The sequence below is a fragment of the Hyaena hyaena genome, unplaced genomic scaffold (assembly GCF_003009895.1).
Source record: "Hyaena hyaena isolate Hyena2069 unplaced genomic scaffold, ASM300989v1 scaffold_490, whole genome shotgun sequence".
Classification (NCBI taxonomy): Eukaryota; Metazoa; Chordata; class Mammalia; order Carnivora; family Hyaenidae; genus Hyaena; species Hyaena hyaena.
The window spans coordinates 217328-241743 of NW_024081123.1; the positions used below are offsets into that span (position 1 = coordinate 217328).

Sequence of the window (24416 nt, forward strand, 5' to 3'; positions counted from 1 at the left end):
GAATGGCTTAAAGAAAGAGAGAAGGCAAAGCTACCAAAGGAGCTAATAATGACAGAGGAAGGAGATAATTCAAAGAGTAAACTCAGAGAAGTGGAAATGCTTTGAAGATCTAAAATGAGAAGACCTCCTTGTGCAACTGAAGTCATGATTTTATCAAGCCATGTAACCCAAGGGTGGAAAAGAGGAGAGGATAAGGGGAACATGACCCAAGGGTACCCCACAGGAAGAACAGCACAGTAGTTCTGATGAAGGGTTCTGTAGCAGGAGTGTCTGAGTTTGAATCCTGGCTCTATCACCTTCTATCTCTATGAACAGGGGCAAGTGACTTCACTTCTTTTGACTTAGCTTCTTCATCTGGAAATGGGAAGAATGATAGGAACAACTACAGGGTTGTTATGAAGGTTAAAAATAATTTTTTGGAATCCTGTATTTTTGGAGTTTTTTTACTTTATAATTTCAAAACACGGGGAAAGAAGCAAAATAAATTATTTTTATAAAGCAAGCCTAATATTGATATGGAAACAGAAATTGTGAAAAAAAGAAAACTATAGGTATCTTTTTTTTATTATAAAATGGGGATAATAATAATATTGTATCCTAAAGGGGATATGACAACTAGTTATAACCTACATAAGATGCTTAGTATCATTCCCTTGCAGTGCTTGGTGACTACTTTTAAAATTCTAAAAGAATTTCCTAGATATAAGAGCTAGGATATAATTATAAGTACAATTATCTTATGTTTAAAAGTAATGGGATTAAATGTATATAAATTTTATTGTAGGGGGCGGGGCATGGATTTTCTATATTCTTCGAATTAACTTAAACTGAACCAGGGACAAAAAAGTAAAGTATCACCATCTAATTGCTCTCCCTCCTGAGGAATTCTGGGATGGTACCCAGAAGCTGTTCACCAGAAATAAAATGTTTCACCAGATACTTATTAGTCACATGGAGTAAGAAATATTCTAAGATATAGGCTGTTATTTCTGAAAATATTTGGAAACATTTTTCTTAATGGCTCTGTGATAAACACTTCTTGAGGGGAAAAAATCCACTCTATGAAAAAAATGGAATGTGTTGACGTACTATGATTTTTTTTTAAAGTTTACTAAAATTCATTTTGTATTGGTCAAAAAAACTCAATAAAAATTTAATTCCTAGAATTACTTAAATTTTGCCTCTCAAACCAAGATAAATATTGAGTTTTTTTTTTTAAATAATGGGTCTTTAATAATGGCCTTGAAGGAGAGAGAAATGAGGAGTAGCCTTCTAATGAAGCAGTAGTACAGAGCACTCCAGAAGATCTGAGGATGGGTCTTTGACTTGAGCTACTGCAGTTGGCATAATCTACCTATCTCGGATCTCAAACTATTCCTTTGACTCATTTCTAGAAAGGAGTCAAGGCAGGGGTGAGGGGTGTGCAGAGGAAGGTGTCCAGGAGAAATCTTTTACAAAACATCTGTTGCCAATCACATCAATTTTGAGGCAAATTGTTTATCCAGCTTTGGAAACTGATGCATAGCAGCTGTTTTCAACAGAATTACACACCACAGACCCTCAGACGACCTGGATCAGCTGCAGCTCTGGTGAACACCTCCCTCATTTACACTGATAGATTCACATCTCAAGCACACCAAGATTCAGCTCTTCAGATTCAAAGTTTGCTCCAAACCCAGGGACCTCTCTTGAGCAGGCACAGCCACGCCCAGAAGTGCCGGAGAGCTGAGATTCCCTGGAGGCAACCTTCAACCAGTGATGCATGGGTATCAACAATGGGAGCTGATGGACAAATGCCCCGGGTACCAGTTTTTGAGAAGATAATTCTGAAGTACATTCTACATGGTTCATTGCATGATTGAACACCAGAGGTGACTAAGTCAATAATACAGACTTGATTGGCTTTTTGTTCTTTCTGGTCTTAATTTTCCATTTTTACTCTGACTTTCTAGGATCTCCTTCCTAAATATTTTCCTTCACTGAGGTCCTTGCCTTGTGTTCTGCTTTCTGGAGAGTCCAAATGAAGACCAGATTAAGTTGGGCCAATACAAAGAAAATATGACCAGTACCACCTGCTTATTTCCCTTCCTACTACTATCAATTATAAAGCTTCATTTTTCTTAAGTGGTTGTTTTTAGTATTCAATTTGAGCAGATCATATTATAGAAAACTGAAATAGAGGGAAGTTTGATGTTGAAAGTCATCTGGAACAAATATAATTTGACTATTCACATCTGGATAGAACTTGCCAAGGTTTATTACATAATCTCTGGAAATTTTTAAGGAGGAAGTAACTACAAATAGATATTGATGTATCAAAGTTTCCACCATATTGTTGTTGGCAGGAAAATTTGCTTTATTCAATGGATGACTCCTTTACCTGATCATAGGACAATTTTCTTTCTTGTTCTGGGTTACAAATATAAAACCAAGGGTCCTTCCCAAATAGGGCCTTTTCTGCCCTCATAACATGGACCCAAGAATGAAACAGTGCAACCAAAACCACAGTATATAGAATAAAGATATATACTGTCTGATATAACACTATATTTCACCCTCAAAATCACCTATAAAGGATAAGATACAACCAGGTATATATTCCAGAAAGAGAATGAGTGAAGACTATGGGTTTCTGAATTATATCATGTAAGGAATAGTTAAAGGAGTTAAGAATATTTATCCTAGAGAAAATAAGCTCCAAATGGACATAGCAACCTTTTCAAAAGAATTATACTTCTTCTGTATAGGATTAGAGATTGGACCCAGACCATTAGAGACAGAGCCCAGACATGGGATACAAGGAGAATTATTAGGGGACAGTAGAAGTAAGGACTTCTGAGAATCAGAGCTTTCCAAATATAGAATAAGCTGCCAATGGAGACCCTTAGAACTGAGAATGTTCAAGCAGAAGCTAGATGACTAATGACTGGCAACAAAATTATGGAAGAAAGACAGCATTTGACACGAACAGTTGCACTAAACAGAGGAAGCTCTATTCCATCTTGTGGATTCTTTAATCTGAAACTATTTAGTTGATTAAACCATTAGAAGAGAACTTGCTAACTTGCCAAATTGTCAAGTATTCTTTATTACTGTACCTTTACGACATACAAAACACCTTCATTAGTTTCTCTGTCTGTGCTGATTTTGAAATGTCCATTCTCATTGCCCTTCAAAATGGTAAAATTGGCTCTCCAGTTGGCAGTGTTAATTAAATCCTTATCTTCTACAGATATTCGTAAGATCTCCACATTGTATGCATTTTCCTCTACTGATGCTTCATACTGAAACAGAAAAGCTCATTAAAAACTTACTTTATAAAGAGAACTTTTACAAAGAAAGTAAAATATTTCTTCCACTCCAAAAGTATTGGTTCTTATCATTTTTACCTAGTTTATTTTAAAGCCATGAATCACAAAGACTGTTGTTTCATTAAGGATTATCTTTGAAATAAAGAAATTTGTTATAAATGAAGACAAATGTTACTTGTCTCTAACAAGGAGATAAAACACTACTATGAATTAATAAAGGAGATTTATATGTCAGCTGTTCAAACTTTAATCTTATTCATAAAATAAACATACATTCTTCAAAGCATGACACATATTTTATTCATTTATATTAAATAACAAATGACAACAAGTAGAGACAGATTTTGATATTATGCTTACAGTATTTTGTTTGAAAGTGGGTGCATTGTCATTTGAATCTTTTATTGTTATGATGCAAGTTGATGTACTTATCAATCCAAATACTTGACCATCCATGTCTTGTACTTTCATTATCAGTGAGTACTTATCTACAGTCTGAAAACAAAGCAAAAATTTAATTATTTGTTTGAAAACATTTGCTCCAACTTATAAATGAAACCTTCGTTGTGCAGTCTTCCATTTATGTGTATCCATGCTTTTATCTGATTTCTTATTTGTATACACTTTAAGCATTGGGATAAGTTGAAAAAGTAGACAGAGGTTAAATTACAAAGAGTCATACAAAGAATTTACACTTCTATTTTAATTATCAGGTAATAGGGAAAAGTTTTACAACAGTCATAAGGGGAGCACAAAATAAGAATATTTGAGTTTCAGGAAGAATATTCTTTAAAAGATTCAGCATGATTTGCAGTAAACTGAGCAGAAATTCAAAGAAATCAGTTAGAGGCATTTGCGTGGCTGAGTCAGTTAAGCATCTGACTCTTGGTTTCAGCTCAGGTCATGATCTCACAGTTTGTGAGATTGAGCCACTGAAAGCACAGATCCTGCTTGGGATTCTCTCTCTCTCCCTCTTGCTCTGCCCCTCCCCCACTGTCTGTCTATCTGTCTCAAAATAAGCAAACTTAAAAAATAGGAAATCAGTTAAAAAGTCTGAAATAGTCTAAGATACATGATCCAAATCTGAGGCAGTGGCAATGAGGGCAGAGAGTAAGGGTGACAGCAAAGTTACTTGGGAGTTAGCATTTAGTAGGATGTGATGGTAAATTCTATATAAAATTTAAGAGAAAGGAGAGAGTTGAGAGTGATGCTCAGGTGTCCTATTTGGATAAGCAGAGGGTATATCATCAACCAATGTAGCAAAAGCAGAAGGACAGCCTGTTCTCTGAGGAAGTGAGCTCTAGTGGGGTGAGCAAAAATGGCCCAAAAGAATGAGTTGTGTCTGGCACATACTGAATTTTATGTCCCTATGGGAAATCTGAGGAGAAATGTACAGAAGACACTTGGATGTGTGATGGTGATGGTAAAATTGATTAGTTTGTGGAACAGTCCTCTCTGCTAACTTTCTCTTCTTACTATTCTTTAGCCACTCCTTCGGTTTTGTTTTGTTTTGTTTCTTTACTTTTTTCCATTTTCTGGAAACCAACATTTTCACCCTGAGATGCTCCTCCTATAGGCTCCACTCTCGGATACTCTGCTGCTTCTTCCTTTAAATGCACTGGTTTTGTTTTTATATCTCCTTTGTTCATTTCTTTATTTCCGTGTTATTCCCACAACAGACTTTGTGGCTGTTCTCCCAAAATTCCTGTTGACTTTTCTTAATTTAAGGTTATTTATTTTGAGAGAGAGAGAGAAAACAGGGTGAGGACAAAGAGAGAGGGAGACAGAATGCCAAGCAGACTCCGCACTATCAGCACAGAGCCCAATGCCGGGCTCCGACTCACAAACCTGTGAGATCATGACCTGAGCTGAGATCAAGAGTATGATATTCAACTCACTGAGCCACCCAGGCACCCCTTGTTGACATTTTTTGGTCAGGGAAAGCAAACCTGGGTGTGCCTACAAATCTGTATCTTACAGGCTGTGTCTCCTTCTAAATACCAATCGATCTGTTTTTCTATTCCAATGGCTTTCCCTACATAAGGAAATAGAAGTAATATTTAAAACAGAAAACATAACATGGCTGGGAATTTTTATTGTCTTACACCGAAATAAAAGAGAACAGAAACTCCTAAGTCCATGGGAGAGCAAACTACAGTAAATGGAGTAGGGGGTCTAAGCCCCCAGCCAAATGATATTCTAAGGAGTAGAGGGCTACCTCTCTGTCCAAATAATGAGCGACTGTGGTGATGACACCTGTCCTCGGATGCACAGAGAAGAGCCCTGGAGACTTCGGGGTCTGCTCCAAAATGCTATACTTCAGGCGTGTATGCATTGTGTCCGGTTCATCTTTGTCTGTGGCACAAACCACTCCCACTGTAGTACCTACATGTTTTACCAAAAGAAGAAAAGAAAAAAGAAAGAAAAGAAAAGAAAAGAGTCTTTAATTTCCAGAACTGCAAAACATATTTAGGAGTATCGTCGCCTTTCAAATTTTAGCAATGATAGCGGAAATCTAATTTTATATGGATTTCTTACGAGAGGTGTTCCATCTTTCAATAGCACCAATGAAGAGGACTTCAAATTTACAACATAAAACACTATGAGGCTCTAGTAACGAGGTATACTTCTACTTTTCTCACAGTTAAAAATGTTTGATAAGAAATTACTAAAAACTTATGTAAATGGCCATCAAGAATAATTTCAACACATATTCCCACATACTGCAATACCAAACTGAGCTGGAGAGAGAAATCGTGTTTCCTAAGTAAATCAGATTTTTAACTGAATTTCTGATTAATAGATAAATCGAGACTGACTTGGGGTATAACTGTATAAGTGGCCAAGACTTGACCTTTCACACTCTAGTCTCCATTCCAGGATTTTTTCTTTTTTGTGCTAGTCTTTGACATATTTCATTATGCTTTCACCCACTTAGTATCCAAACTGCACAGCCCTCAGCCCCACTTAATCCTCAGGAGGGGATTTCAAACCATTCACCCTTCGGAGAGAATTTAGGTCAATTGTTTCTTCATTTGGAGCTATTAATATTTCTCATCTGTATGGAATGTAAGAATATTGCTCAAGTAAAGGATTATATGTATCAACGAGTACAAACAGGTGGTATTGTCAAGTGTAAGGTCAGTGTTCCAATGCCAATGAAAATGTAATACATAGATCCACTTTGCCCATACCCAGTGTGTAGGGCTGGTCTGAGGAACAAATACATAGACATATACAGTCACACACATATTCACATACACACACACACACACACACACACACACACACGTTTGCTGAAATACTGTATTTGAAGAAAATAAAAACCAATTAATACCAGAAAATAATAGTTTCAAATATTTTTCACTGTAATAGGTGTTTAAAATTTGTATGTGTGTATGTAAATAAACAAATACATATATATACACATATATATAAACATTTTAGAGAATGTCCAGTTATAGATTCACAAATAATGACAAAACTTTGCAGTGGATCAATATGAAGATATGAAGTAATTATCATATTATGAGAGAACAAATGCTATTCATCTATGTTTACATAGAGAAAAAGTTCCTAACCTTTTTAAGGCAGAATATTTTCTTCCTGCAATTTTACTGACAGGACACAAACACTGTTAATTCTCTGGATTAAAAACTGTTTTACTGGGGTGCCTGTGTGGGTCAGTCGGTTAAGCATCCAACTTCAGCTCAGGTAATGATTTCACGGTTGGTGCGTTTGAGCCCTGTCTCAGGCTCTGTGCTGACATATCAGAGCCTTAACCCTGCTTTGATTCTGTCTCCCTCTCTCTCTGACCTCCCAGCTTGCACTCTATCTCTCCTTCTCCCTCTCTCTCTCTTAAAAATAAACACTAAAAAAAGTTAAAAAAAAAAAACTGTTTTAGTTATCACAGAAAATCCTCAAAAATCCTGACTTCAAAACCCCTTTTCATGAGCACTATACTTAAATATTAGTTGAGCACCCACTGTCCCAAATTCTGTGTGTGAGTTAATGCAAACTCAAAGAACATCCAGTATTTCAGAGTATCACAGCCCAAACTGGTCCGAACCTTCTTGTGTGATTTGCTTAAAGGAACTTGGGTTCATCTGGGCATCAAAGTACTTGCCCTTGATTCTCATCTGTCACTATCGTAGAAAACAAAATTCTCAAGAAAGACTTTGAAATCAATAATCCCTTTGAAAAAAAAACTGAACCAGAGTCATAGTCACTCTAAAGCTAAAAATATTATAGGTCATCTAATGTAATTAACTCCTTTTACAGGTCAGGGAACTCAAAGGGACTTCCACCATTTCCCACAGTAAATTAATAACAGACCCCAAATCAAAAACTAGGTTTCTTAAACTCCAAACCAACCATTTTTATTTTTTTAATTGTACCATATGAGTAATAAAGAGGCTAACATCTATGACATCAAATTATCAAAGTGAAATATAAAGGGAAACAGCAGGTATAAAAATGTACTGAAGATCTGAGTAACTACTAGAAACTTTAATAGGCAAGTTAGCAAAGTCATCCTTTATGAATGAGTCCACACTCTTTCAACTTTATTGTGAATGGCTACTTTCCATGTTGCAAGTCTCAGAAGACATCGGGGCCAACGAACCTGAACACTCTGGTTTTCCATGTCTTAGCAAGTGTTTTAGAACATGTGATGTAAGTTTCTCTAAAGTTATCCCTGGATTCATTCTAAATTGGAAGTAGTAAAGTAGCAGTTTTAAGAAAAAAGATGATAAGAGCTTTAAAAAATTGTGTTTTCAGTAGATGTCACTTAACACCTCCTGAAATAAAACCTAATAAAAATATCAATATTAATTTTAATTTTATTGTAATTCTATCCTATATGTCCTCTCTTGGAGGAGAGGATAATGATAAACCCATAAAATGATAAAGTGATATAAAGTATATAAATTAAATATGATTCCAAGCTTAAATAACTGTTACCTGCTTTTATAATTAATTGGTATCATAGAGACAAGACCAGATTCCTGTAATATTCTGTAGGTTACACTCTGGCTGTGACAGGATTAAATGTATTCTGGTAAATATATACCGGTTCAATATCACCTCAGGATAATCTGGTCTTGAGTATAAAAAACCCAATACCTCAAAAAAATGTACACAAACATATTTAGCATAATACATTTTACTTTTAGAAGTTCTCTTACTATAAAGTCTGAAAAGAATAAGGATTGATTTAACTAAATAGAAGTCCTGAACCTCTGTACCTCAAAAAGTAGCACTAATAAAATTGGAAAGCAATAATACCCTGGGAAAATATTTACAATGGGACAATAGGTTATTATCCTTAATATGTAAAGAGCATTTTTAAGTAGATTAAAAAAAACAGTTAGGAGCAGGATAAACATCAAGAAACGTAAGAGCAAAGGAAATCCACATACATTTCCTAAAAGAAAAAATACAAATGGTAAAAGAAAGCACACACACAAAAAAGTTCAATTTTAAAAAGTTATCTTACCAAGTCTGCTACTTTCTGGAACTTCAAAATTATAAATAGCTTCTGTGAAAATAGGGTGGTTGTCATTTTCATCCTCCACTCTGATGGGCAGCGGAAGAGGTATGTCTGCTGAATACCCGTCTGCAGTTGAGGCATAGGCAATCAACTGTGAAACAGGAAAAAACAAGATCAATAGTCCATTAACACAAGATTCTAGCAAGAGGGAACACTATGCTTTATCTGCTACCTTCTTTGCAAATCTTTTGGATAGCCAACCACTAAGAATTTCTATTCAGTTCTCTTTCAATCATCAAAGCATCAAAAGGAAAAACACTTTAAGTGCAGTAAAGAGCATCCAGTATTTGGTAGAAATGGCTACTCTTTGAATAAAACTCCATAGTACAGCCAAGTCAGCGAGAATTCTGTCCATTAGACTCAGATTATAGTCCTTATTCTTTCCACAGTCAGGAAGTTACATTGGGGACAACAATTAAACTCGTTGCAGTTGGGAAAATCCTACTACATCATCTAAATAAAACCATGATTTTCCATCTGTAACTAACAAAGCCCTTTTATTTACTTCATAAATCACATATTTATAGAGTTTTTCTAACAAAATGCATTTACCAGTTTCCGCATTGCTAAGAAATCAAAGGGCAATGTAATGTCAAGTAGAATGTATTTCTATTCAGCATGTGATTACAACACGGAGTTAAAACTTTTGTTAAGAAATGTTATGTGGTGGACATCAGTCACATTTGCTTACCAGCATCTCTTCCTCCTTCTAGGAAGAGAATCCCTCTTTCCTATGGAGAAACATATGTGGTCCCCCTGCACCACAGGGATGACCACGTGACCTCAGAGAACTTAACCATAGTAATACTGAAAATTGTCTGAGTTATTCCCCATTGACTGTAAGCTCATCAATATCAGGAGTCTGGCTTATTAACCTTGTTTGGATTTGGTTTCCCACTTTTGCTTCCTTATCTAGTTCCCAGTAATGGTCAGAGAATCACACAAGTGGAAAGAAGGAAAAACAAAAAAATAAATAAAAGAAAATAAAAAAGAATAAGAAGAGAAGAAGACCCTTCTTATCAACTGTGCCCACATCCTGGAGAGAGGAAATTGTAGCATGAGCAGAAAGAGAAAGTCCCTCATAAACAAAACCAACTCGTGGAAATATACTAGAATATACATCCAAATACAACTAAACCTCTTTGCTTCATTTTAGGCTTACCTAACAGAAGTTAAGATAAAGAACAAATCAAATATTTTAAAATACTGCACAACCTATTTCTTTGACTCTAAGAAGAGAATGCAGAAAGACAGAAAAGAGTCCACAGAATATCAGAAGAAACACAGTTCAATCATTTAAAGTCATATATATCAGTAAAACTCTTACATCAAAAACTTCATATTCTTCACGATCCACAGGTCGGGTACAATACAGATTTCCAGTGTCTCTTTCTATGAAAAACAAATTTAAAGGTTCTTGGTCAACTCCATGCCCACTTATTGAGTAGAAGATGGTATAGTTCTGTGCTGCATCAGATTGAACCTAAGAGGGAAAAAAACACAGATGTAAAAATTTTAAATCAAAAATCTGTTAAAATACTATCTTTTTAATGTGACTTATGGATGTATATCTTTTTATTTTAAAGACACTTTGATAAAATAATAATCACATTTACCACTTCATCAGCACACAAAACAGTCAGAAGCATTTGGCAAAAGATTTTTTTAAACTGCTCAGTATAATGAAAATAATGTTCAACATAAAGAGTAACCAAAGAAAATCTAATTAAAAACAATAAACCATAACTTCCCATCTAGAGATTTGGCAGAGAGGAAAGGACAATAATACCCATTGTTGGCAGGAGCTGGGTCAACAGGGACTCTCATATACTGGTGAAAGGAAGAGCTAATTTGAATGTTCCTCAGGAATGGGAACTGGCAAAAATTAAAAGAAGGACAAATGCGAATAAACAAGGAAGACTCTTCCTGGCAGAGGAGACATAAAGTACAAAGGGAGGAGGTTAACACTGTGCTTGGAGTGTTCAAGGTGCAGCAAAGAGGCCACTGTGATTGGAGTGGGGAAAGTCAGTAGTCAGCAAGAAGCAGGAGACGAGGCCACATCATATAAGGGATTCCAAGGCTGTTGACTTTTCCTTATAGACAGGTGGGAAGACATTGGAAACTTTAGACAAGAGTAATATTATGTAATTTATATTTTAAAAAGGTAATACTTAGTGTTTTGTTAGGACTAAATGTGGGACGGTGGGTGGGTGGGTGGATAGGTGGTAAGTGAAGAAGCAGGAAGACCACTTGGTTATTGCAAGAATTCATGGGAGTGATGATGGTTTGTTAGACAGGATGGTAGTGGTAGAGATGGTGAGAAGTGCTTAGATTCTGTATATAATTTGAAGGTACAGCCAACAGGATCTGTTGAAGGGCTGGATGCATGGCATGAAGATGACACTATGTCAAAGGGTGCTGATATCCCCTAAGATCTATTCTGCCCATGTCTTTACACTAGAATTTATAGGTGACTATAAGATTGCCCAAAAGAAAGATATTTCCTAGGCTCCCTTACAATAAGGTATGGCCACATGAAAATGCCATTAATGGGATATAACCAAAAATAACATATGCAAGACCTAAACTGTGTCTAGAAAGTGAAGGAATGGGTTTCCCCATCTGTACACACTGAGGAGCTATCTTGCAGAGACGGCCAAGTTAAAAAAAAAAAAAAAAAAGTCAAGGTCCCTTGCGAATTTTTATTAAATATCTTTACCAGATCATACTTTCACATAAAATAAATCTCTGTCAGGCATAAGCCACTCAGTGACACTTTGGTTCCTGAATTATTTGCTGCCCCATCATGGAGGAAACAGCATGTATGCCCCTTGGTTGTGGATTCTGCAGTGTAGCTTGGAGACTCATTCCCGAAAGTTCAACCTAAAGTTTGTTTCTTCAGTCCCCACAACAATTCTATATATGGCTTATATGTTGTAATAAATCGCTGTCTGTTAACTACTTAGAGAGACATATGTTCTCTACAACTAAAACCTCACCAAACCGACTCTAAGGACCCAACAACTGAAAGAATGAAGGTGCCCATTAATTGAGATGGTCAGGTGTTTTTAGGAGAAAACCCAAACTTTTTTTCCCCCACATATGTTAAGTGTTAAATATACATTAAGCTTTCAAGTAGAAATAACAATTAGGCAGTCTGTCCAAGAAATATGAAGTCTTAAGTCTCTAATAGATAGCAGTACTCAAAGCTATGAGACTGGATGAGATTATCAAGGCAGCGAATATAAATAAACAAGAGACAAGGTTCATGGGCTGAGCCTGGAGCTCTCCAAAGTTTGGGGAAGGGAAAACATGGGAATGAGGAAGAACTAGTAAAACACAGTATGAACGAGTGGCTAGGGAGGTAAGTGGACAATTAGGTGAGTGATGTCCTAGAAGTCAAGGGAAGAAAGTACTTGGAGGAAGACGGAAGGGTCAGCTAGGCAAGTGTACACATGTCAAGGAAATGAGACTGAGAAGCGGTGACCAGCTTAGCAATGCAAGGGCTAAAATGAGCTATGATCAGTACAAATTTGGTAATCAGAAATCATGTCTTAATATGCCTCATCAGTGCTTAAAATACAATATTTGAGGGGTGACTGGGTGGCTCAATTGGTTAAGCATCTGACCGACTCTTGATTTTGGCTCAGGTTATGATTTCACAGTTTGTGGGATTGAGCGTTTCATTGGGCTCTGTGCTGACAGCATGGGGCCTGCTTGGGATTCTCTCTCTCCCTCTGCCCCTTACCCCTCTTGTGCTCTCTCTCTCAAAAATAAGTAAATAAACATTATTTATATATATATATATAAATGTATATATTTATATATATATATGTATGTATAAACAAAATTTGAAAAGAAGAAATAAGATCTAGCAATGGAGAATTTTTTAAAAAGTGTGAAAGACACTGGAAGGGCAGTTAAAAACATCAACAAATGGTCCCACTATTGGAATGAAACATCAGCCACAATAATAGAAAGAAGCAAGCACCAAACCACAGCCCTACTTCAGCGACCACTTTCATTGTATGTGTTCCACGTAGATCTTTATGAAAAGTAAACCTGACCTGGTTGAAAACTTCTCCTTGGCTTCAGGAAAAAGTTAAACTCCCTAACAGGGAGTTTACCATCTGTCTACCTGTGTCCTCTGCCTCATCTCCCTGCTCCAGCCCCATCATAAATAGAAGGACTCCTCTAAGGAGCTCGCCCTCTCCTCTGCACCTCCCTCTTCTTCTACGATTATTTACCTGCACGACGCTTTCCCATCCTTCAGGTCCAAGCTCTGACGTCTCCTCCTCTAAGTCTTTCCTTGATTTGTAGCACATTCCATCTCAGGACTTGGTGCTGACTCCATGAATTCTTAGATCACCCAAACCATCTCTACCACAGCACCCATCACTCAGTATTATAACCATTTGCTTACCCCGTCTTCCTCACTAGAATAACCTACATGAGAGCAAGGATATGGCTAAGTTTATTTCTAGTGTCATACTTAGAGCAGTGCCTTCCATGGGACATAGTAGGTGCTCAATAAGTAACTGCTAAATGAATGAACAAACTAATAAAGATCTTTTAATGGCTGCATTCTTTCTCATATAATAATTAGATTTTTAGTGGTTTTTCTCATTTTACTCACGTTTAGTATACTTCATGAAAATCTTCAATTGAATCTGTTTTTTTTTTTTATTTTTTAATGTTTATTTATTTGAGAGAGAGAGAGTGAGCAGGGGAAGGGCAGAGAGAGAAGGAGACAGAGAATCCAAAGCAGGCTCCAGGCTCCCAGCTGTCAGCACAGAGCCTGATGTGGGGCTCGAACTCACAAACCGTGAGATCATGACCCTAGCCGAAGTTGGACGCTTAACCAACTGAGCCACCCAGATGCCCCTGAATCTGTTTATTTTTAAATGTCTAAAGAGTTGTAAAGCCTGAACTACAGGCTCTGGGAATTAAAACCCTCCCAATCAGAAAGAAGTTTACGTAAAACCTACTTGCTGAAGAAACAAAGGGAAAGGGCCCAACGAATTCTCTTGCATTGAGCAGGGAATAGGGGCCCATCTCCTCTTGGAACGCCTGAGAACGGCTTCTTTGGCATGTCTTTTCCTCAGCACCTGAGTTTAGAGAAAGAAAATTAAATAAGTAAAAGTATCACAGCCGACGTTGCTGCAAAAGAGTGGACGGTCCATAAACCTAATGCCTCCCTGGAGGCTCAGTCTCAGGAGTCTTTTAAAGCCTTTTTTAAGGTCTTTTTGCATTAGGTGAGTAAGAAAGAATGCATCCACAGTTTAAAGGTTTCATAAACTGAAGAATTTCATTTTGTGTATCTTTCTAACACTGACCATACTTTCAGGTTAGGAAAATCAGCAATGCACTCTTAGTTTTTCTTCTCTCCCGCATAGACATAGTGAACATGTCCTCTTGATAACAATTTACTGACAGCCCTTACCTGTCACACTCTCAGGAGAACCAAAGCAAGAAAATGCACGTGCTTCTTTCCCTTATCACTCCCATCCGCACTCTCCAATATGGTAGCTCTAGCCATACGCTGACTACAGCAAAACCTTGGATTGTGAGTAAATAACTTGTTATATGAGCAAAGATTTCTAATAAATTTTAACTTGATAAACGAGCAATGTCTTGCAATACAAGTAGTACGTGACGCCGGCTGTCACATGATCACAAACTGAACCAACAGTTCTTGAAATTTCCTTTGATATGCAAGTGCTTTGGATTACAAGTGTATTTCTAGAACAAATTAGGCTCACAAACCAAGGTTTTACTGTATTTAAACTTAAATTGATTATGATTAAATAAAATATAATTCCACCCTTCAGTGCCAGTAGCCACAGGCCGAGTACTCAGTAGCCACTAACATCGGTCTACCATATCAGTCCACGCAGATTACAGAATGTTTCCATCACTGCAAAAAGTCAGATTGGACTTTTTATGGATTTCTATTTCATTTCATGGTGTTGCAAGGAAGAAATTTATTTCCTGGGAATTAATAAATAAATAATTTTAATAAACATTTCTTAATGTGCTAAACACTCAAATTAATTTTATCCTTAATACACTCAAGATGGATTCGATGTAATCCAGTCTAAATCTTTAGTCTTCTTTGTGACTGCTTTCACAACGGCATTCCTCACGATGTAGAATCTAGAACTGCCAATACCATGCATATGTATTTACTCATACATACACACACTGCAGGATTTCCATCCCATTTTAACAGCAGAATCACAGTGACACTTGAAATCAACCTCTAATTCACTGGGAAACACTACTCCTAACATGAATTTAACATACACCTACTGACTAGGAGTTAGGTATTACTGAAACTATTGGCAGAAAGGGGATCAACCGTGCCCTCAAGCAACTACAGACAAATTATTTACACAAATAAAAAATTCCAAATGCTTATAAAAGAGGAGTAAGCAAAGTGACACGGACGCTGACACATGAAAGCAATTAGTTGGACTTTAGAAGGGGAAGAAGCCTTCCCAAAGGAGATGCCATTAGATTTAACAAAGCAAAACCCAAAGCCAATGTTCAGTCGGGGCTGGTGGAGGAAAGGGGGGTAAAGAGAGGGAAGGAGGGAAAACAAACTGAAGGGAAAGGAAAAGAAGAGGATAAAACCCCATTTGTCTTTTTGTCCTCTGTGCAATTTTTAATGAAATATTTAAAGGAAAAGAAAAGCATGCCTGAAAACATTAACGTATTGTCAGTACCTTCTTCTGATGTTCCAGGAGCACCTTTATCTCTTTCTGTGTGTGTGTCTTGGTGTCATAGAGCCATATGGTGAATGACCTTTTCTCATCAGACACCACCACAGTGCCGGCTGTGTATACTGACCCATCATCTAGAACTCTGAAATCAGGGTCACCCGACCGGATGAGGTCTGCAGACCTGAGGCACTCTTTCAAGTTAACTGCAAGAAAACGTTTCCAAGTTGCAAAGTAGGAACACATGCAAAAGGAAAAAAAAAGGGAAGTGTTAAGATAGTGTATGCGTCTACTTTAAAATTATGAAGTAGAATGAAATAAACCAATCACTTTGCATTTACCAAATCTCTTAACTAGCTTCTTCACAAGTATAAAATAATAATTTCCTTTCAGTTAAAAAATAACTAAGTATTTCTTAATTGTATACATGCATTAAAGTGTTTTCCAACCTTATGTGCTTCTAAAAGGCTTATAAAAATGATCTTTCTATTAAAGAGGCGTGTGTGTCGCAACCACGGAGAAGCCGAGCTGTAACGCCCCCACACACAGCTGAATAAACAGAAAAGCTTTCCTCAGCATTATAGTCTGAGTCTTTTAAGATACACCTGTCTTCAGCCAGCAGTTATACACATGAGCCAAAAGAGCAACAGAGGGTATGAATTTAGCAAATAGTCAAGTAAGAAAAGTCCATCTTTTTTTTTTAAGATTTTACTTTTAAGTAATCTCTACACCCAACATGGAGCTCGAACCCACAACCCCGAGATCAAGAGTCACATGCTCCACCAACTGAGCCAGCCAAGAGCCCCAGAAAACTCCATCTTTGAATTCTTCCCACTGGCACTTTGTTGTCACATGCCTTCCCCCAGCCACCGGCTCCCCTTATGCCCTTAGTTCTCTCAGTGTGCCTGTTCCTAGCTTTCCAAGGCTCCCCACTCAAACCCTGCATGTCTTCTCTGCCTGGGAGGTTTCCCTGGTAAAAAGTAATAAAATATAAATTTCAGTGTAAGTAGTTTGAAACTTCCATCCAAAGTATCAAATCCATCTCATTCTTCAACTATCTGTTTTAACAACAACCAAACTGATACATTAATGTTCACTTAAGTAATAACTTCTCGTGGGATTCCTATGTTACTCATGTAAAGTGTTTTCACTTTAATCCAAATCTGTCACAGATGTAAACATTTAATCAAAACAAAGTGAATGTCTTTAGGAATGATGACATAATTCTCTCTTCACATTTTTAACATAAGAACTTCTGGTCTCTCCCCCTAAAGGAACACCCCTGACCTCTCTTTTACATCCTTTTTCTTCTTCCTTTCCTTAGAAATAAAAGTGACATTCGCATAATAAAAATTAAATGAGGCACTTAACCACAAATGGGACACTTCGCTGAAAAAGTAAATTTGGTATCTCTGGGGCAAGCTATATCTTGTCCCAACAACAACAAAAACAAACAAACAAACAAACAAACAAAGCAAACCGTGATGTTTTCTTCTAATGTTCCTTATGCCACATGGAAAGTTCACTGGGCAGAGCTTCCAGCTGTTGGGAAAGCTTGAGGTTCCCCAAATTCTCCACGTGAAAATGACTCATTAAGTTCAGTTTTGAATGGAATGGCTCACCTTATGATGTGTCTCAAGGCAGCTCTAACACTGATAAAAGCACTGCTCTGATTTTCTCAACCACTTATTGATATTTCTCCAATGCTTAGAATCCTAGGGTAATGAAAGGGCTACATTCTACATGTAACTCTTTATGTAATCTTTAATTTGTTAAAGCATAAATGACTACAAAAACGTGAATGAGAACATTTGCACTAGAATCAACCACAGAATTACGTGGGATTATAAAAAACAGAATATATATTTAAAACTATCTTGAATTGTATCTAAATATAAATAGATTAAGGCTAAATCCAAAAGGCAAAGATTGGATAACATGCTCTTTTCAGCAGAAGTAAACTAAATTTCTGTTTTAAAACCACTTGTTTTGAAATGTCTCACCTCTGCCAACTATGCTGTCTGCCTCTAGTCTGGAAGGTACATTAAATGTCACCATTTTGCAGGCTTCACAAGCAAAATTGAAGACCTAGAATTAAAAAAAAAGTCACATTAATACAGTATAGAATAAAGAATAAAGTCTCAAATAAACAGGAAAAGTAAGTCTTAGAGATCCACTGTATAGTTAACAGTATCATGTTATATATTTAAAATTTTTGCTAAAAGAATAGATTTTATGTTCAGTGCTTTGTCATAAGAAAATAATAGAAATAAAGAAACTTTTAGAGATGATGGATATATTATGCCAAAGACTGTGGTGAGGATTTCACAGATGTATACTTATCTCCAAACTCATCAAATTGTATATGTTAAATCTGTATGCTTTTTGTATGTCAGTCTTCAATAAAGTGGTTTACAAAGAAAGACTAAAGCAACCCGATTATCTCAATAGATGCAAGCAATTGACAAAACCCAACTTCTATTTACAATTAAAACCCCTCAATAAACTAGGACTAGAAAGAAACTTGCTCAGCATGATAAAGGGGCATCTATGGAAAATTTAGAACCAACATCTTTCATGGAGAAAGACTGAAGACTTTCTGTTGACATCAGGAACAAGAAATGATGCCCTTTCTCACCACTGCTATTCAACATTATATGGAAACTTCTAGACAGGCCAATTGCACATGTGCACGTGCACACACAAATTAAAGGCATCTCAAATGGGGAGGAAGAAGAAAAATAGTTTCTATTTGCAGATGATGCAATCTTGTATATAGAAAATTCTAAAGAATCCACTGAAAAAAACTCAAAAATCATAAATGAGTTCAGTAACACTGCAAGATACAAGATCAACCTACAGAAGTCCATTACCTTCCTATGCACTAGCAATACAAAAATCTGAAAACAGAAGTAAACAACTACTTCCTTTCACAACAGATGTTCCATCTTCATGGATCAGAAGATACATAATCTATCTCTCTCTCAAAAATGAATAAATGTTAAAAAAAATTAAAAAGAAAGAAAAAAGAAGATACATTTCCACAATTCACCAAACAGGTTCAATGCAATCTCTATTAAACCCTCAAAAAGTTTTTTTCCAGAAATTAAAAATTAATCTCTGTAGAAATCCAAGGTACCCAAAGACCCAAATAAATTTGAAAAACAACAGAGTTGTAAGACTCACATTTCCCATTTTCAAAATTTACTACAAAGATACAATCATCGAGACAGAGTGGTACTGGCATAAGGGTAAGCGGAGAGACAAATGGGATAGAACTAAAATCCCATAACTTAGCATGTACCTTTGTGCTTAGCCAATTTTTGGCAAAGGTTTCAGGAAGTTCAAGGGAAAGATGCAGTCTTTTCAATAAACGGTGTTAGATAGTTTAATATCCTCATTATGAAAATGAATTTGAACCCCTATCTCATACCATATGTAAAATTAACTCAAAATGAATCACAGACCTAAAGAACTAAAATGATGTCTCGGAGAACTAAAACACAAATCTTGATGATCTTAGGTTAGGCAATGGTGTCTTGTAACACCAAAAGTACAAATGATAGAAGAGTAAGTAATAGGACTTAATCAAATTTAAAACTTTTGCTCCTCAAAAGATACTATGCAGAAAGTAAAATTACAACCTAGAGAATGGGAGAAAATATTTTCTAATCACATAGCAATAAAGGACTTATATCAAAAAAATAAAGAAAAACTTTTACAACTCAATAATAAAGACAAACAACACAAGAAATGGGCAAAGGATTTGAATAGATGTTATCCAAAGACATATAGTCAATGAGTTAATGAAAAGATGCCCAACATCATTAGGCACTACAGTCATGCAAACTTAAACCACAATGAGATACCCATTAGGATGGATAAAATAAACAGGACAGAAAATTACAAGTGTTGCCAAGGATGTAGAAAAATTGGAACTCTCATGCATTGCTGGAAAGATAAAATGGTGTGGCAAATATGGAACACAGTTTGGGAGTTTCTTAAAAAGTTAATCATATGCAACATATAATCCAACAATTTCACTTCTACCCCTAAGAAGTAAAAACCTATGTCCATGGAAAAACTTGTACATGAATATTCAGAGCAATATCATTTACAATAACAAAAAAAAATGGAAACTCACATATCCATTAGGTTATAAATGGATAGACAAAATGTGATACATTCAAATGGAATATTATTCAGCCATAAAAGGAGACAAGGAGCTGGTGTTATGCTCCAATACCAATAAGGATAAACCTAAAAAGCATTATGCTCAGTGAAAGAAATGACACAAAGGAGCACATATTGTATGATTTCACTTATTAAAAATGTCCAAAAGAGACAAATACACAGAAACAGACTAGATTAGTTGCCTAGGGCAGGGGGTAGGAATGGGAGTAGCTATAAATGAACAGGAGGTTTCTTTTTAAGATGATAGAATTGTTCTAAAATTGGATTGTGGTAATGATTGCGCATTCTGTAAGTTTACTAAAATGTATTGAGTTGCATACAGCATAGGTGAGTTTTACAGAATATAAATTATTATCTCTAAAAAGCAGTTTTAAAAAATGATGTAAAAACCATAAACACCATTCTTTCCACACCCACCTCTACAAATTGGCCATATTTACAAATTCATGTAAGTAGCTTCAGCGAAACAAAACTGGATAATAACCACAAATAAGTATTTCACTTCTGATAGAATCAAATATAAAACAAGTTCCTTCACCAAATGAAAAGACTAAGTCATGGTGGTAACAAACTCTATATGTGTATACATATGCATATCTTATGCTAATACATGCTCTAAATATTACTGCAGTGTAAGATCTATCAATGATAGATCTATCTTCATCTATCTACTTAAGAACAATGACTCAAAAGTAGGGTCAATATGTAATAGTGTTCTTTATTTTAAATATAGTAAGCAAAAAAGTTCAGAAAGTCATAACCAGACTGCTGTTACAATGAAGCAGTAAATTATTTGCTCTTAAAAACAATTCAACCATATTATATATGCTCAACTGAATTGTCCCTAAGAATATAGTTGTCACCAGGGGTGAAAAATAGTTTTATTTAATAATGCACCCATTGATCCAAATATATTTTAGCTCTATAGTTGGTATTTCTGAACATCAGTAGAAAGCCATGTTCAGTACATTTTAATCACAACTCTTTACAAAATATTTGAAGTCAGATATGAAATGTTTAAATCAAATAGAATATACTAAAATAAATATGCATGCACCTTTTCAGATTTTTAAATTAATATTTTGCCATTTTTCCTTCATTTTTGTAAGTTTATTTATTTTCTTTTAATAACCGCTACACCCAACATGGGGTTCGAACTCACAACCCAAGATCAAGAGTCTCATGCTCTTCAAACTGAGCCAACCAGGCACTTCTTTATTTCATTTTTTTTAAATAAAAAAAATATGTTTATTTATTTTTGAGAGAGAGAAAGAGACAGGCAGACAGACAGAACACAAGTGGGAAAGGCACAGAGAGAGAGGGAGACACAGTATCTGAAGCAGGCTCCAGATTCTGAGCCGTCAACAAAGAGCCCCACCAGGGGCTCGAACTCACAAACCGTGAGATCATCACCTGAGCTGAAGTCAGACACTTAATCGACTGACCACCCAGGTGCCCCTATTTCACCTTTTAATTAAAATTTACAGATGTGGCCATGCTCTATTCCATTTCCTTCCTCTTCTTCAAGGGATGGTTCCTTCTAAGTTGGCATTTATACTTCCTTTGTAGGCTCTTGTACTTTTATTATATGTGCATGTGCCTATAAAGTATAAGCAGATATTGCGGACAGCTTGTGTCTCATACATCCTTTTACAACTTGTATTTTTCACTCAACAATATATTTAAGATTTTTCTGTGAATATACCACAGTTTATTTTGCTCGTTCTCCTATGATGGTCATTTAGATTATATTCTTGTTTTCTACTTTTCTATTACAAATAACACTACAATAAACATCTTTGCAAGTATAAGATGTTAAGATGCATACCTGCAATAGAAACATCTGAGGCTCTCCAATTCCAGTAACTATTGCCAAGTTGCTGTCCAAAGTACTAACATCAATTTATATTCATGTCCTCCAGAGTATTAGATCTATTTCTCCTCACCTCTAATACAATTCATTATACTTGACTTTTCTAACTGTTGCCAATTTTATAGCTGTTGCTTTAGTGTGCATTTTCTTAATTTCTAGTGAGACTGAACATAACTTCTTGTGTTAATTTGTCATTTACCTTCTGTAAATCATCCATTCCTCTCATTTTGTTATTTTTGTTTGCTTGTCTTTTTTAAATTATATTTTACTTGTAGGCTTATGTAGTTTTCTTTTAACTCTTTTAGTGTTATCATTTGATAATTAGTGTTTCACTTTGAAAGTAGTCAAATTTATTAAGCATTTCCTTTAGTTTTTTAAAGCAGTCAATCTCATTAAAATTTTCTTCCAGCTTATACTTCTGTGTATTAACATCTCCCCCTCTGCCTGTCATAAATATACTATCTGATATTTTCTTACAAAAATTTTAAAGTTACTTCCAACTTTTAAATCTTTCACTCATCTGGAATTATTTTGTGTGTGATTCACTGAAAATATCTAATCTTATCCTTTGCCATATGGATAGCCAACTATCTAGAACCATCACTGAGCAGCTCGTCCCTTCTTAACTGATAGTGATAATGCTGCATATGTAATATGCAGGGACCCCAATTATAGAATCTATTTCAGGACTCTGCATTACTTCATCAGATATGTTTTTTTTTTTCTCTACACCAACACTATATAGTTTTAACTAATGTAGCTTTATTATAGATGGCAATATTTGTTATGGTGACCCAACCCTTCTTATCTTCCTTTAAATTATGGGGCTTTATTTTTAGCCTTCTACTCTTTCAAAAAATTCTTATGACCAGATGACCAAGTCCATGAAAACCCTTTCTAGGATTTGCTTGCTTGCTTTACTGGTCCTTGCTTACTTTAAGTACTTCCTATTAGTTTGTCAAAATCCTACATGTGTAGGATCTCACATGTAGCCAATCCTATAGCTGGAAAAATAGCAGATTTCTTTTCCTTTAAAACCTTAACCTCTTTTCCTATTGCTATTACATATTTTATCTCATGTATGTGCTTGTTAAGACCTCCAGCAGATGCTGAGTAGGAAGAGCTATAGTCACCATTGTGGATTTGTTTCTAACTTAAAGATAATACTTTTACCATTTCACTATTCATTATGAGTTTCCTTCTTTCTTCCTTTCTTCCTTCCTTCCTTCCTTCATTCCCGCCTCCCTCCCTCACTCTACTTTTCTATTCCTTTCCTTTCCTCTTTTCCATTTTTTCTTTCTTCCTTTCTTTTTTCAATCATTAAGTTTTATTAGGTATGCTTCAGTATTGTTTAAAAAAAATAAGAAGTTCATTCCCCTACATTCCTAGTCTACTGAGAATATTTTATAGCAATAAATATAATTTCCTACTTAGTTTGAAACACATAATTTTTCTCTCTGAATATATTACTATGTTAAAATACAATAATGGATTTTCTTATGGGAAACCATCTTTCCATTCCTGAGACAAATCTTTCATGGACATGCTAACTTTTTAAATATGTTATTGGTTTGGCTTGCTGGTATTTATTTTAGTACTTCAAATATACGTTCACAAGTGAGATCAGGCTACTAGTTTTTCAATATCTTACAATCCTTATAAAATGAGTTAAAGACAGTTCTACTTTTTTCTGTCCTTTGAAACAATTTATATAAGGTAGAGATTATCTGTTCCATATAATTATGGAAAAATTCACCTACCATAAGCCTAGGCTTGATGGATATGACGGTGTCGTGTATGAAGACATTTGGCTTTTAATTCAATATCTTTCATTGTTAAGTCTATTTAAGTTTTGCATACCTCATTGAGCCAATGTTGACAATTTTCATTTTGTAGGAAATTGTTCATTTTGTGTGTATTTTCAAATAATTGAAATAATACATTAATATTATTATCTATTTGTCTAAAACATCTGTCCTCTCCATGACTGTACCTCCTTTTATTTCTAATATTGGTTTATCTGGGTCTTCTCAATTTTTTCCTTGCTCAATCATAGTAGCATTTGTGTATACTTTCAAGGAATAGCTTTTGGTTTTGTTGATCTTCTCTATTGCTTGTTTCTTTTTTTTTAATGTTCTTTGTAAGACAGAGTATAAATACAAAAATACTATATAAATGATATATATCATATATGTGTTTTAAGAAATAATAAAATGAACACTAGGGCACTCAACTTCAGAGTTAAGAAATGAAATATTACTACTATTTTCTTTTTTTAATGTTTCATTTATTTCTGGGAGAGAGAGAGAGACAGTGTGAACAGGGGAGGATCAGAGAGAGACGGAAGTTTAGAGTCTGAAACAGGCTCCAGGCTCTGAGCTAACTGTCAGCACAGAGCCTGAGGCGGGGCTCGAACCCACGAACTATAAGATTATGACCTGAGCAAAAATCAGACGTTTAATTGACTGAGCCACCCAGGAGCCCCAAATATTACTATTATTTTCAAAGTTTCTATATATTGCTCAGTAGCATTTTCTTCCCCTGCACAACCTCTAAAACTCAAGTAATCATTAATGGATGATTTTTGTGTTTACTTTCCTGCCTCTGCTTAACTTTATTCCATGTATATGTGTCTTAAAGAAGATACAGGTTTTTTTTGCCAATTTTTAGCTTTTACATATATGCTAATTGTACACTACTTGATTTCTTTGCTCGAATTACGTTTGTGAAATTTATCTATGCTGAGCATACAGAGGTTCATTCAT

General features: G+C 35.6%; 1 protein-coding gene across 2 annotated transcripts in view; it reads right to left on the minus strand.

Moving 5' to 3' along the window:
- The window catches only part of DSC3 (desmocollin 3), a 47226-nt gene that overhangs the window by 18120 nt on the left and 4690 nt on the right, over window positions 1-24416 (minus strand). For both annotated transcript variants that reach the window (XM_039254440.1, XM_039254441.1), the window contains exons 2-9: window positions 17588-17672; window positions 15591-15790; window positions 13851-13970; window positions 10190-10345; window positions 8809-8953; window positions 5530-5696; window positions 3672-3806; window positions 3099-3284 (exon numbers count right to left, since the gene is read on the minus strand). In XM_039254440.1, coding sequence (XP_039110371.1) covers window positions 3099-3284; window positions 3672-3806; window positions 5530-5696; window positions 8809-8953; window positions 10190-10345; window positions 13851-13970; window positions 15591-15790; window positions 17588-17672 — 1194 coding nt within the window. The remainder of the gene's footprint in view (window positions 1-3098; window positions 3285-3671; window positions 3807-5529; window positions 5697-8808; window positions 8954-10189; window positions 10346-13850; window positions 13971-15590; window positions 15791-17587; window positions 17673-24416) is intronic.